This window comes from Protobothrops mucrosquamatus, unplaced genomic scaffold (genome assembly GCF_001527695.2).
Source record: "Protobothrops mucrosquamatus isolate PMUCROS unplaced genomic scaffold, P.Mucros_1.0 scaffold454, whole genome shotgun sequence".
NCBI lineage: Eukaryota > Metazoa > Chordata > Lepidosauria > Squamata > Viperidae > Protobothrops > Protobothrops mucrosquamatus.
Window position 1 is genome coordinate 90,596 of NW_015386777.1, and position 15,956 is coordinate 106,551.

General features: G+C 40.5%; 1 protein-coding gene across 5 annotated transcripts in view; it reads right to left on the minus strand.

Annotated features, from left to right (window-relative positions):
* Window positions 1–15,956, minus strand: part of KAT6B (lysine acetyltransferase 6B) — a 47,289-nt gene that overhangs the window by 25,675 nt on the left and 5,658 nt on the right. For 2 of the 5 annotated variants that reach the window (XM_029284238.1, XM_015816456.1), the window contains exons 2-6: window positions 10,536–10,644; window positions 8,536–8,651; window positions 8,027–8,108; window positions 5,965–6,097; window positions 935–990 (exon numbers count right to left, since the gene is read on the minus strand). In XM_029284238.1, coding sequence (XP_029140071.1) covers window positions 935–990; window positions 5,965–6,097; window positions 8,027–8,108; window positions 8,536–8,651; window positions 10,536–10,644 — 496 coding nt within the window. Of the gene's footprint in view, window positions 1–598; window positions 991–5,964; window positions 6,098–8,026; window positions 8,109–8,535; window positions 8,652–10,535; window positions 10,645–15,956 lie in introns of all 5 variants that reach the window. The other 3 variants (XM_015816455.1, XM_029284239.1, XM_029284240.1) reach the window with 3 other exon arrangements.

Here is a 15,956-nt window from a genome sequence, read left to right on the forward strand (position 1 = left end):
AACAAGTCAAGTCCTGGGTGACAAAATAAGAATCTGGATCTGGAATTTGGAGGCAGGTTTAGTTGGGGCCTGGACCTGTTGCTTACCATCATCCCGATCAGCCTTAATTCTTCCGCCTGCCAAGCTCCCCTTCCCTGGGGAGGGGGTCCCCACCTGAGGGGCCACTTTACACTTTGACCTGCCTAGAGCCACCCGCTTTTTAAGGAAAGTTGTCTGCCCGAAGTCAGCCACTGCTTGGAAAGCCTCTCCTCCAGACCCTGTGGTGGGAGGAGGAACCAACCTACGGCCGACCTCTTCCTTCCCACGGAGAGCAGGGCTGGGCTCGGGCGCGGGGGAGAGGCCTGCTTTACGACGCCAATGCTGGGGAGGGGCATAACGGGGCTGCCCCTTTGGGCGCGACTGTTCCCGAGCAGCATAAACGGGAGGCGGTCCATCCAAAAGCCGGCTGCGATTAGGATGACCGCTGGGCTGCCCGGAGGAGCTCTGGGGAGAACCGAAAGAGATGGACGTGCCGGACTTTCGTGAAGTGGGGCACTGACCAGAGAGGGAGGGGGCTGGGGGGGTGGAAGTGAAGAAGGTTTTAGCTTTTGTGTGGTACCTGTAGCCAACACATGAGAAGTACAGGAGGGTTTCTGGGAGGCCACTTTCCTTGGACGATAATGCTTTGAAAAGTCAATTATTTCACCTCGTGATCTGCGACCATCGGGTGATGGTGTGAAAAACTTAGTGAGGCCGTCAATGAGCCCCTGGGTTTTCTTGTTTACTTTAAGTGGAGCGGCAGGTATGTAGGTGGAGGTGATGGTGGAGGTGAGTTTGGTGGCGGTGGCACCAGGCCAGGTGAGGTCTGGAACAGCCAATCTGCTGCTTGAATCCTTCACAGGTGCAGCATGAGCAGATGAAGGTGTGGTACAGACTTTAGTCTTTTGACCCCTACCAGGTGACCCCCTTCCTGGGAATGCGCTCTTGGATCCTTCGGCACTGGGAGCAGACCTGGCGAGGAAAGATGGAGGGAAAGGAGAAGCGTCAGAGCAGAGAAGCCACGCCCCCCACGCGCCCCTGCTCCCCTCACGGCAACAAACACACAGGCCCAGGCTGGAAGCTCAGTCCTTTGGGGGGTTCCCAGCAGACCCCCTTATGGGGAGCGGCTTGCCCTGCCAGAGCACAACCTCCATTCAGTGACAACAGCGCTGAAAAAAGTGACTTGTGACTGGGATTACACTTATGACCGCTGCAGCGTCCCCAGGGTCACCTGGTCAAAATGGGGCATGGGTTTATGAAGGTCGCAATCCCCTTTTGCGACCTTCAATGAGGAAAGCCAGATTCTCTTATGACGGTGTTGCCAACTTAACAACTGCAGTGATTCGCTTGCAAAACTCACTTAGCAACTGTCTTGCTTAGCAACAGCAACAATTGTGGTCGCAAATCAAGGAGTACTTGTACAATAATCCTTCTACAGGGGCCACCTGCATGTAGACTAAATCATGTACTTCAGTGTTTCTCAACCTGGGCAACTTTAAGCTTTGCTGGTTGGGGAATTCTGGGAGTTGAAGTCCACCCATCTTAAAGTTGCCCAGGTTGAGAAACACTGATGTACTTCATTTACATAATGTGTTTCAATAAATGTGCTGGCAAAAGCTTATTAAGATTGTTCCCATTCTATTTCAGACCTGGAACCTTCATAGTACTGGAGACGAAGCTAATTTTATTCTTAAAACTGCTTTATTTTTGTTCATTTTGATGATGTGTAATAAACACCAATCTTGAAGGAAATGTTGCTAGCCACATCTAAGTTTTTGAATGAAAAAGAAAAATGAAACGATTGTGAAGCATTCTGTATATTAAAGGTGCTGTAGATCCTTTTACCAAGCGTAAACTGGGGGGTCACTCACAAAAAGGATCCCTTCTCTCCCCATATTTTCTGCTGCTTCTTAAAAACAGTTAGAAAACCTTTCTCAGAATAGGCATTAATCGTGGTTAAATTACATTAAATTCAGACTACACTTTAACATCAACTGAACCCCCCACATGGAGTCATTTCATGGCAAGAAAACTAATTAAGAAACAATAAAAAAGTGATTAAAAGGTCCAAATCCTAACACCTGCCTATAGCAGCTTAAGAAAAAAAGCTGAGCAGGTTGATTTTCAGCCAGTCCCATGAAACCTTAGATAGCCAGAAGTCAGTTTTTTCTTCGCAGAGTGACAGAATGCTGTTCTCTAATAAATTCTGCCCAAATGTCAAACTGACATGACAAGAAGTCAATCGGTTCCAATAAACCATGTTCTTTCTGAAGAAGGTCACAGTGTATTGCCCAATTCTGAATTTAAAAACCCTGCAGGAACGCAGCGGCCTCCCTGAGGCTCCACACTGATTTGATAACCACGGTAGCAATTTACAGATCTAATCCAATATACAGTTAATACATTTTACCCAGCATAATATACAATTAGGACAGTTTAACCCTACTAATAAGGATGCTTTCATTGACTGTCTGTGAGGCTGCATCTGGCAAATAAAATTCCTGCCTCCGGAGCATAGTTACAACTACAATACGCATCCAGAGGGTCACAACAGATAAGTTTCAAGTCAATTTATTCTATTAAGGCAACAACTATAAAAACAACATTCAGACAATATAGAGGAAGGCGATACCCCAAATGTACCATGCTCTCATATAATACATAGAGATGATTACTTACAAAAATACCACTTTTATATCAGCCATAAAACGCTACTTAAAGTAAATTAGTTTCTAAAGAAGAATGTCGTTCTATACACCATTAAGATCAAAATGCAAACACAGTAATTTATTTTTCTTTAACTGCAAAAAGCGTGCAAGCCTAGCAAAAAGTTACAGAGGCATAAATAAAATTAACAACAAAGGAAAACAGAAAAGTGGGGAAGCGATGAGTGAGAAGCACTGAGATTTAGTGAGAAAGAACGCGCAGTTTGCTTAAGGAAGCGCTGAAAGGTTAAAGAAATCACTTTTTAAGTAAATGTCAGACCCATCTCAACGGTGTCAGTGATTAAAAGGAGGATATTTCACTTTCTCGTTCATTTTACATGTAAGAATATCCACAGACAGGAAGAGTTATCCAACTGAAAATCAACAGAAAATTTTGTAATTACTTCAAATCAATTTAATCCCTTCGTACATCTCGCTGAATATTAAATATTCTATAGAAGGCATATCCCCCCTCCCTCGGGCCACTTAATGGAAGAACGACAGGTGACATTAACAGTCTTAACGTGAAGAGAAAAGTCACAACCCAAGGGAGCCATTTGGCCCAAAGAAGGTGGCATCCTTCCATTTGGACCATAGTTGAGTCTTCTTTCTCACGCACTGCTAAGTTTATTAGCTACTGACATGGGCAATGGGGTCACTCTTCTAATCTTTCTACATAGCTGTTTGAATATGTCAAGCCCTGGCCTTAGCTATGAAGCTACAGTTGTGATTGATTTCTCTCTTTTTTAGATTTTTTTTTAAAATTCTGTCTTTATTATTTTATAAATAACTCAAGGCAGCGGACATACCTAATACTCCTTACTCGTCTTTTCCCAACAATATCAGCTCTGTTAGGTTGGTTGGGCTGAGCGAGAGGGGGACTGGCCCAAAGTCACCCCAGGCTCTCATGTTTAAGGCGGGACTAGAACTCACCTTCTCCTGGTGATTGGCCCAAAGTCACCCAGCCAGCTTTCATACCTAAGGCAAAACTAGAACTCACCGTCTCCTAGTCTGGTGCATAGTTTTTTTTATGATTGGTCTTCTTATTAATAATAAAAAAGAGAAAGAAAAGCAAATCACAAAGATAATGATGGAGACAGATATACTGTCAAAAAGAAAAGAAAAAATGTATTAAAAGTGTTTTAACAAAAGAAGTAAACAAATTACTACAAAGATAAAAACATAGTGTGATATGTCATTGTTACAATAAATAGCTACAATTCCAAAATAGCATTTTGTGGAAGATGTAATAAGGATCATGCTTTTATAAAACACATGTTTCTGAAATGTCCTATACCTACTAAGTGTTAGGAGAAAGCAGTACATGGATTTTGACAACCGGACAACCGGAATGGATTCTCCATGCCCTTCCTAAAGACCGATGCCAAAGCAGCGGAAAGTTAAATATATTAAAAATCTGACTGTGCTTGTCATTTACAAGCCAATTGTCTACAGAGGTAAATTTTGCATAGGCACGAGTATTGAAATGTGGGACTCATTTAAACAGGAATAGAATAGGTTTTTTTAAAAAAAGATAGTTGTATTAATTATGAGAAAAATATACTGTACATATAGTACTTGAATCAAATTTGCATTAGATACAGCAGGGGTGTCAAACTGCTGGCCCGTGGGCCGGACGCGTCATCTGGAAGCCGTGCCCACCCCACTGCCGCAATGGCAAAACCGGCCCGATACGTCGCGTGATGTCACGTGACGTTGCGAGTTTGACATGTCTGAGATATAGCTTTTTTTTTTTTTAACATAAAGAAGGTTAACACTCACAAGGTATTTCTATCTCATCTGCTAATTCTTGTTCCCCTTTAACACTATATTGAGAACTAATTTTCTGGTCTCCTCAGTTGTGACTGTGGCAATATAACGCCCACATTCTAAGCACAAACACAGACTTGCCTGCTTCTTTAGGATGAAGAGCAATTACCCCCACAAGGAAGAACCAGAGGTCTTCAGACTTGGCCCTTTTATGACTTGTGGACTTCAACTCCCAGAATTCCTCAGGCACAGTTGAAGTCCACAAGTCATTAAAGGGCCAGGTTTGGAGACCCCTGGGTAAGACCCTACTATGCTCTTTGCTTTGGGGCATGCTGTCCCCATGTCCCCTTGCTCTAGAAAACAAGAATCTGGGGTGGAGGACCAGATCAGCTGCTTGAGTCACGAAGGAAGCTGTTCTGCCAAACAATACATGCATCAAATAAAACAAATTCCAAGGCACTTTTTAAAATAACTTGATTTTAATCTCATAGGTCTGTACTTCTCTATCCATAAAAAGCAAGCAAAAAATAAATAAAAATAAATACTATGAGGTTTAACAGGAGGAGGAGGAGGAATATCATCTCTAACATGGCATCGGACCTGGATATCTCCGAGACCGCCTTCTGCCGCAGGTTGCCTCCCATCGGCCGGTACGCTCCCACAGAGTGGGTCTCCTCAGGGTGCCGTCAGCCAGACAGTGCCGGCTGGCGACCCCCAGGGGGAGGGCCTTCTCGGTGGGAGCCCCCACCCTCTGGAACGAACTACCCCCAGAGATCCGGGTGATCCNATTATTATTATTATTATTATTATTATTATTATTAACAGCTTTGCTCCCTATGCCATCGGTCTGGCAAATTCGCAAGATGCTTTTTTCTCGCCAGGTATATGTAGACATCTGAACTAGACTGTGTTGTTTCTCTGGGCCACATACGTGTGTGTGTAGGTGGGTATATGCATAATTTATTTTTTGTTATGTTTATGCAATGTATATTGAAGGTGGTTATGCAACGAAATCTCATTTTAAAGTATGCTGATTAGCGTACATTTAAAGTGACAATAAAGTTATTATTCCTGTTCTGTTCTGTTCTCTCCTGTTCTGTTCTGTTCTATTCTATATTTCCATTCCATTCTATTCTATATTCTACTATTCTGTATTCTATTCTATATTCTATTCTATATTCTATTTTATTCTATTCATTCTAATTCTATTCTATTCTATTCTATTCTATTCTATTCTATTCTATTCTATTCTGTAGTATATTCTGTTTCTTTTTCCGTTTCCATTCCATTCCATTCCATTCTATATTCTATTCTGTTCTGTTCTAATCTGCATTCTCTTCTCTTCTAGTCTAGTCTAGTCTATCCATCAAACAGCTTACAGTGGAATGGGGAAAAGTATTATTAATCTTCTTAAAAAGATCATAAGGAAGGGATCTCCTTAATAGAAAGAAAAACAAGGCAGAATACTTACAACATTTGTTGCTTTAGTTTGTTTTTTGGTCGTCCAATAGGCCTTGTGTAGCGTCGCCGTATCTGGGAAGCGCGCTCATGAAGCAACTTCTTCCCCTTTTTCTTTGGCCTGCAGACTTGGCAAACCCACATGCCTGAATTCAACATGAAAGGGAGCCTATTAATTCTGCTGCTGCCTCTCCACCCTCGGGACAGGCTCCCCGGTCAACTGGCCGAGGAGAGACAAGAGACGGTTCCTCCTGCATCAGGTAAAACCCAAATGACAGGCCGCCCTCTTGACACAACCTATGACAGCGACATTCTAGTTCACGTATTCACACCAAGCAGGTCAATGTGTTACCCATGCATTTCCAGCTCGGTATGCAAAGACATCCTGGCAGGTGTCAACACCCTACAGTAACTAGATTTTTTTTTTCAGCAACAAAAAAGCTGAGGACCAAAGTCTGTTTTACGGGAGGAAACAGTAGGGGAAGACAGCGGTTGACAGTACAGGAAGTCCTCATCTTGCAACAGTTCATTCAGTGACCGTTCAAAGTTACAATGGCACTGGAAAAAGTGACTTGTGACCGTTTTTCACACTTGCAACCCCTGCAGCATCCCCGTGGTCACGAGATCAAAGTTCAGACGCTTGGCAACTGGCTCGTACTTATGACGGCCGCAGTGTCCCCGGGGTCACGTGATCCCCTTTTGCCACCTTCCATCCAGCAAAGTCAACGGGGGAAGGCGGGTTCACTTAACCGGGTTACTGACAGAACAACTGACGTAACCGCTGTGGCAAGGGAGGTCGTAAAATGGGGCAAAGTTCACTTAACAACTGTCTTGTTTAGCAGCAGAAATTTTGGGCTCGAGGTCTGCCTGTACTTTAAATAGACACAAGTGATAAGTGAACCCTGTAGTTGAATATGGAGTCCAGAGTGTGGGCTGTGGAACAATACATTATTAATAGTTTTTATTTGTTTTTGTTTGTTTTATTTTTATAGCCGCCCATCACAATCTAAGTTTCTAGAAGTGGACAGAATGCAGAATAAAACAGCGTAACAAATAAGGTTAGTTCTTGTGAATAAGAAAACAAACCAAAATAAATTCATTTAATGTATAGTATGAAACCACGGCGTAAGGTAACAGCCCTAGTTGGAGAGCTCATATAAAGATGATACGTACCACTCACGGTCTGTGTGTTATAGAGAAATCTTTTAGTCAGATGTGTATATGTGTAATAAATCCTCCTTGGCAAGATAAGCTGTTCATTTTCAAAAGCTATTTTTATTTTAAGCTTTTGATTAATTATCCAGCTGAAAGTATTAGAAAGGAGCAGCACAGGAGACTTTGACATAAAGAAAAGTCATTTCCAGTGCTGAAATAAACAGCATGAAATCAAAATATAACCCACCTTATCAGCAGTAAAAGGCTGAATAGACTACTGATTATCATGTTAAGTTTAAAGGTAGAGTGAGCAAATTATAACACATTTTTCTTCTTTTGAAAAATGGAAAATATTCCTTTGCAATCTTAAAATCCCAAGTACCATTAATTTTATAAAACACGAAGGTAGAGAATAGCCTCATCCCTACGAAACTGTGGCAAAGAGACCCACCAGAGAAGCCAGACTAGCTAATCCTTCAACTAGCATTAATCAAGCTTATGTTTAACTGTTCAGTTCTAGGTGATGCAATTTCCTTAATTAACCATATTGAAGATTCATCATAATTCCAGAAGCAGACATGAAGCAAAAGTTTCCAGATTGTATTCCAAGCAGAATAAGGAAGAAAGAATCATGCAGCAAAGATAAACAGGTCTAGCCTCATTTATGTCTCACTGAGCGCTATTTAGCATACCATAGAAACATTAACCAAGACCCTTAAAAAGGAGGGTTCCATGGGTTGCCTAAATCTTAAAAGCGTTATGAATGCAATTAGTAAAATAAAGCAAGGGGAAAGCTGCTTCAAATTCCAGAGTGCTCAATCATCAGCACACACTGGATTCCACATAGGTATCTCTTGGAACTACTTAGCGACGGCCGAAGTGAACGAAACCCCGAGGCACACGGATTTGGCCAAGCTCACCTTTTGGCATTCGAGAAAGTGGCGGGTCACAGCACTCCATGTGGAAACCTCTGTCACAAGAGTCACAGAAAAGCATGTTATCCTGAAAGAGAGAAAGGGGGGGGGAGGGAATAAATAAAGGACTCTTGGCACTTCCATGACCCAAGGCTCTTATTAAATTATCAGCTGGGCTACCCGGCTAGTTCTCATTCCTGTCACTCTTTCCATGTAAATATTGTAGAACAGAATGTAGAATAGGATATTCTTTATTGGTCGAGTATGATTGGGCACACAAGGAATTTGTCTCTGGTACATTAAATATTTAGATACATATGTAATGATATTTAACCATTTTATTATAAATTAATACTGGGAGCAGTCCTGATCATAGTTATAGGGAAGGTGATATATAAATATCTGAAATACAATTAGTGTACATTCTAATATGAGTAGAAAATACTAGTATTTATGTATGGGTCCCCTAGGAGCCAAATGGGCCTTGTGGGAACGGGATATAAAATTTTACTTACTGCATTTTTGCCTTGGATCCTGCAGGCGCTACAGGTCTTGCACTCGATGCACTGCCATCTTAAGGCCTTCACGTTCGTCGTTAACTCCAAACAAAATTTAAGACAGGATGGGTGCCCTATTAAAACAACCAAGAAGTACAACCTTCATTTTAAGCATTCTGTTGCAATAGAAACACTAGTCCAGGAAGTTCTCATAAGTTATGATATATTTTTTTGCATTTTATTAAGAACTCCTTTATTCAAGATTTAGCCATTTAGCAATTCAATTGCCAATCTCAAAATGTTATGTTCGATGACGTTTAACTAGCCAATTAAATTTATTTTATCTATAATGTATCTGAAAGTTTCTTTATTTAAGCCCTGGAATTCTCAGTGTTGATCTCCCTGACCAGTGACTATGAATTGTTATGAGGAAAGATATATCACTGATTATTACATCAAGTACCAGTAGTAAAAAGCCATTATCTGCAGGGAATGAAAAGAAGCAACCTCTTCCACGCATTGCAGAAACTTCTATTTTCACAACTGAATTGTGAAGCCAGGAGCACCTGCTCTGGCGGGGGGGGGGCAGTTATGGACTTCAACTCCCAGAAATCCTGAGCCAACTTGGCTCAGTTAAAGTCCACAGGTGGTAAAGTGGGCATAGCTGCTCAGCCCTGCTCTAGGGAAATAAAGGAATAACAACTACATCACTACATCTTGCCTGGCCATCCCATCCCCCGATTGAAATGTTCAATGCAACAAGAAGAAGAAGAAGACAACTGGACATGGGGATGGGGTAAATCCTATTAATCACAGTAGGTATAATTTACTTGATTACTTCTAAATTAAAATCTTTATTTCTTAGACTGCGGTGCCTGGGATGCTACCGAAGACCTTCGACCTGAAAAAAATGTAAACCCCCCCCCCCTGCCTTAATCAAGGCACAGAAAACCCAAGGCATGGCTTCTCTTCACAAATCTTTCGTTTTTAGATAGTTAAGGCCTTAAAAAACAGGGAGATCTGCTCTGCCCCCAGAGATTTAGCCGTCTAATGCAAGTGAACTACTGGATGCCAGATGTAGGGTTGAGCTGTCACATCTGTATCCTGCCTGGGTCTTTCTCCTGGACTACATGGGCCTTTGATCTCATCCAGCATAGCTTTTCTTACATTTTATAGGCCTGCATCCCTCATAAAACAGATGCAGCCGTAAAAAGATAAAGTATCTTTTACAAAAGTTTGTCCACGAAGCACATGAACTTTGACAAATCAAAGTCCTATAAGAAAATATACGCAAAATAAAATTGGTCATTTCTACTGGCACATCAGATTCCCAAAGGCATGCAGACTTCGTTGCGTGATCCACTAGGAGTGAAATATATCCCATAACCAATGGAAAAATAGTTCACTTTCCCAAGGTGCTCTGTCTGAGATTTCAAGGTAACAGGGGTTAAGAATCAGTGGATTTAGCCAAAATGGACTTTATCCAATCTAGCACTGTGTGTTGTGGCTTAAACAAAGACAAAAGTTTCTTATTACACGATCTGGGTTACCTGTCTACTGGGCGTAAAAATGTCTGGGTCGTGTCTAACGACCCTGTTGGATTTTTGTCACTATCCCAAGCAACTTCCTTTCAATTTCCTTCTTCTACTATTTCCCTTTTTCTCTCTCTTTTCTTTCCATTCCAGTAATGGCTGTGAACATAGAGAATATTTCTCTCTCGAAAGAACACTCTTGTGAATCTGATGAAACCCACCCAGCTTACTCCACTGCTTGTCTCAGGTAGATGACATACTCACCTTTTTATTTTTTATTTTTATTATTATTATTATTTTAAAAGACCAAAACGGACAGCAGACATTCCAAAATGCTACCTTTGGGTGGAAAGAACCCCCGAGAGCATTACACTCGCGGGAGAAAGCTTTCTAACTTACGCCCTCCTGGGAATGAAGTTCTCCTTCCATCCATTAGAGGACCCTCAATCTGCAAATATAAATATATGCCTTGACCGAGTGACTTACCGCTGCTACCGCAGTCAGCGCAGGAGAGGAGTTCCTCTGGCTTTTTCTCACGGTTGGACTCTTTTGTCCCCAGACAGAAGCTACATATGGGGATGGGATCAGCCCGGGGCTACGGAAAGAATGGTCAGGTTAATTAGTTAGTTCTCTTCCAAAGAACTGCTTTCTTTTTTCTTGACCTCAGTGGATTAGGATCCTGGTTTGGATTCCTTCTTTACTGGCAGAAATAAAGATTTTCTCTTTTATACTTTTGTTAAGTTCAAATACTTTAATTCTTGTTTCCAGGACGTTATTCGTTCCTAACAACTAGGAATAAATTTGGCCCAAATTTAGAATTATTCTTTGTATCATCTAGACCAGTGGTGGGATTCAAATAGAGGAACAACCGGTTCTCTGTGTGGATGCCGCCTCCGGAAGTCCGTTCTGGGCCTGGGCAACACAAAATTAGCTACCGGGTTCTGCCAAAGTGATTTAGACCTCATAGGTATTAGGAAACAGGAATTAAGTATTTCCAGCCTATGAAAGGGAAGTATCTGAGATGCATGAAAAAGCAGCTCCAGTCCTCCACAGCTAAAAGAGAAAACCAACATCTAGGAAGCCTTCATAGTTATCAAGAGACACAGACGAAACACTTAACTTACATCCTTCCCAGACTCACTAGGACAGGTACAGGTGTTAGTACTGGAGGGTGCATAATTCACAACTCAGCATACACTTACCTGGGAGTAAATCATATGATAATCATTGGAGTTGACACATATTCTTAAAATTAGTTCCAAGCCGCGTTTGGGAACAGGAAGAATTTTAAACATTTAGGCTTTGCAAAAGCTTGAATTGTATGCAACCTACATTCAAATTGTGCGGATACATTTAATTTTTCAGTTCAGTTTTTTTAATATACAGAACTCCTAGCCTTAGTCTAAAGGAAGAGTTGCAATTGTCCCTTTCTTTCAAATACTCACGTAGTATCTAAAATTTTATATGTGAAATCCTCTTATTTTGGGGGGCGCTGCCCTCATAAGAAGGGTGGGTTTAGAAAACTCAAAAACAACAAATGTTTAAGCATTTCCAAAGATCAGCGATTATAAATTTCTCAATTTTTCCAAAAATAGCAAAACTTGAACAATGACCGTTTTTCACACTTACGACCACTGCAGCCTCCCCAGGGTCACATGATCAAAATTCAGACCCTTGGCAACTGACTCACATTTATGACGGTGGCAGCGTCCCGGGGTCACGTGATCCCCTTTTGCGACCTTCTGACAGGCAAAGCCAATGGGGAAGCTGGGTTCATTCAACAACTGGGCTACTAACTTATCAACTGCAGTGATTCACTTAACAACTGTGGCAAGAAAGGTTGTAAAATGGGTCAAAACTCACTTAATAAGTGTCTCACTTAGCAGCAGAGACTTTGGGCTCAATGGCTTTGGCTGGCTGAGGAATTCTGGGAGTTGAAGTCCACAAGCCTTAAAGTTGCCATGGTTGGAAACCCCTGGTCTAGATGCTCTCCAAGGTTCCTTGCATTCTATGGTCTTATACACAGCATACTCTCACAGACTACAGTGGGTTGTTTTTTTTTATCTAAAGTGGTAATTGAGAATATTCCTAATTTAGCATTTGCCTATCTTACCATTTTTATCTTGCTTATCCAACTCTCCTTAAACTGTTTTTTATTTTGCCCTGTTGCTTGGATTGTGCGTTTATTTTATAAAGGGTGTGTAACTTCCTTGTCCAGGTCAACGAACATGCCTCAGTCAGATAGAGAGTTGTTACCAACAGTACTTCCACCGACACTTTAGCCGTAATCAATTACGACTATTTAAACAAGGTCAACCACTCAGCATTTAATTGAGGTATTTTTAAATATAATACTGTTGGGTCACCTTAAAACAAGCCAACAGAGGCCCAGAGGCCGCTTAATATTTAAACAGAGCCATTCACATCTGTTTCCATCCAAGACCAAAGTTATTGTACGTCACTGGAAGCAGCTCATTAATATATTCTCCGCATCTTTCAGAGGTTATAGGAATAGCAATGCTTTCAGAAGCATCTGTCATAAAATCTAAACAGCGCAGCTAGACGTGCACACTTCTTTTCTTTATTAGCTCGTGAAATAATCAACCTTATTTAATCTAAGCGAAAAGAATGGAACTTTAAATGAAAATAACCAATTACTTTTGATATCAGCCTTTTTCATCATTCAACTCATCTCTTTAGGTGGCTCACTTGATAGCAAGTGTTCCCAAAAAAATATTATCCACTCGTAATTAAACTGAACAGCTGTCATGTTCAATTACAAATCTGTAGAGTTTTCTCCTTTAACTTGAAATACATAGTTTTTAATTGAAGTTTGATCAAATATTTGAACAGCAGGCATTTTAATGACTCTCTCACTGCATTAATGAAGAAGGCAAACTATACAACTGCAGTGTACCGTAGTATAAATAATAATGATCGTATTTGCACAAAGCTACTTAGGTTTATTCTTAATATGTTATTAGCACTCATAATCAAAGCAACAAAGATAAAATAAAAATAATAAAAATAGTAAACCAATCTGGGAGTATAAAGTCCAGGTACCGTATATGTCAGCATGCAATCAGATTATTGATTGATCATAAACTAAGCAGGATCAAACCTCATTAAGACCTAAATGGGAGACTATTAGGAACAGGCATGTCCCCACACACTCACAGAGACTTCTTGCTTGTTAGTTATTTCTTAATTAAAGCACTGAATATCCACTGTGTTTATGACATTATGAAATATCATACACAAATGTGTAGTATATAACTGTGAGCAAACCAGAAGCCCTTCAAACATAGTACTTGCATTATTAATTTGTGTTACCCAACTGCACAGAAGTTCCTTGAAAGTTTAATAACAACAGGTTGGCTGTCAAATCCTCCTCCTCCACGGAAGATAAATCAGGGCATTCCTAAGTACAAATTCCTTTCTACCTGCCAGGTCCACAGGGGGAGAAAATTTTCCTCTACAGCTTTGAAGGGGCATTAAATTAGAATCGACATAACCCAACTATTTCTTTAAATCATCAACTAAAAGTCATCCTAAAAGAGGTCTAATAAATAATATACTTAAAAGAAATATAATTAAGACAATGAATATAAGAATGTGTCATATCACTGGCTTGGACATTGCAAGAAATAGAGAAAAATTCTAAGGTAGATTTTAGCACTGTCTTTCCTGTTTAAGCCCATCTGGAAGTTTATTCCAAAACAAACAAGTATCTTAAGTACAATCCTTTACGTATGATTTTTCTACTTTCTCTGACATTACAAATGTTATCTGTATAATTCTCCAATACATGTTTGGCATTGTTCCTGTATACTGCAGGAGCAGCATTACTCCTGCACCATTCTCCATTCAAATTGGAACAACATAAATATTATACTAATTTGTTTCTATACCATTTTTCCTAAACTGTTCAGGGCTCTGCTGGTCTTACGCTCATCAATTTCCCACTCAAAATCACATTTACATCTACCTGTCTTCTTCAATGAAGCGTATTCCCCAAACAACTGCCTGTTTAGCTGTTAGGATTTTATGCATCTTCCAATAATTAATTCAATCATTGTCAGATATGTAACAGCCAGTCTTTTTATCTGCAAAGGGCAGAAGCTCTGGCAGGAGAGAAAAGTGGAACCAGCAATACTACATTTCATTCATCCATTCATTCATCCATCCATCCATTCATTCATCCATTCATCCTGGACAGGGAACTAATTTCCTCTCCATGGAATTTTGTGTAATTATGTAAATATTCCTCTCCATGTGGTTTTGGTCACCACATTACAAATAAAAAGTTGAGATACTGGAAAAAATGCAAAGAAGAGCAACTAAGATGATTAAAGGCCTGGAGACAAAAACATGTGAAGAACGGCTGCGGGATTTGGGTATGGCCAGTCTAGAGAAAAGAAGGATCAGGGGTGACATGATAGCAGTCTTCCAGGATTTGAGGGGCTGCCACAAAGAAGAGGGGGGGTCAGCTTATTCTCCAAAATACCCAAATGCAGGACAAGAAACAATGGATGGAAACTAACCAAGGAGAAAAGCACCTGGAACTAAGGAGAAACTTCCTGTCAGTGAGAACAATTTAATCAATAGAACAGAAGTTGCCTTCAGAAGCTGTGGGTGCTCCATCACTGGAGGTTTTTAAGAAGAGGCTGGACAGCCACCTGTCTGAAATGGTATGGGGTCTCCTGCTTGAGCAGGGGCTGGACTAGAAGACCTTCAAGGTTCCTTCCAGTTCTATTCTGATTGATTGATTAATACAGTAGTCTGCACAGGCCTATCAAAAGCTAATAACAGATGAAGCTACAGCAAAAAGAACATCAGAAGACCTGGCGCCAATAGGTGCTTATGGCACCAGAATTCCTTTAGTGGAATATTGCCATAAACACTCTTGAGTCTAGGTTATGCTGGGTAAAATTAGGCACGTGAAACCATCGACCAAAGTTTATTCTGGACAATGCTATCAGCTTTTGAACTGATACTAGTTCTTACTCCCATCAGAATCAATTCCTGAAAGACATTTCCAATTCTGAACCTAGAGATTATTCCCCACCCCTCAGATTTAAAATGAGGTCCTTGTTCTCTACATTCATTCACACACAGGCTTATTTGTTTACCTGGTGTATGTCTTTTCACAAATATCAGGGATTTCTACGGGAGAAAGAAGTGAGAGGTTTTTATAATAAATGGGAGAATGCCCACCCTTCACTTTTTTCTGATTGTTTTTTAGGCATTTATCTTTCTACACTATGCCGACCCCGAATAAGTAAGGCTCTGCAGAGATATTCAGTGATATCACAGAATAATGAAATGTTGTCATTCTATTCAGCTAATGCGAGAATAATCTTGCTTCTCAAAGCAATCTACGCCATTCCGTTATTCTTTAAAATAAATAAGACACCAAGAACTCTAGAATCACAGTGATCAGTTTTGAAACGATCTACATAATCTACATCATTGAGTATAAGTGAGTCTTGATAAACCTTAACATGTTTCGCCCTGCAGCCAAGACAAGCTTGATTTTGAAAGCACTGCACGATAATTGGATCTGAGCGACAAAATTACTGAGAGCAACACACTGAGTGGTAGAAATCTTAGAGCAATAGCTTTGGATGAAAAGCACCACTTACATTCCAGGACCAGAAATTAATACATTTAGCCCTTGTGATAACAATCTATATGAACAGATGCATCAATTCTGCATATCTGCCAGTGACAACTAATTGCCATAACTAACTGATACAAGAGATTTTCTCAGTACATTCTTGCAGGAATTAAATTAGCCTAATTGAATACAGACACACACACTTTATGTTTTAAAACATGAATCAAAATTATGGCTCCTTTATAGCACAAAACAATGAATGTTTGACAATGTATCCATCTATTTTA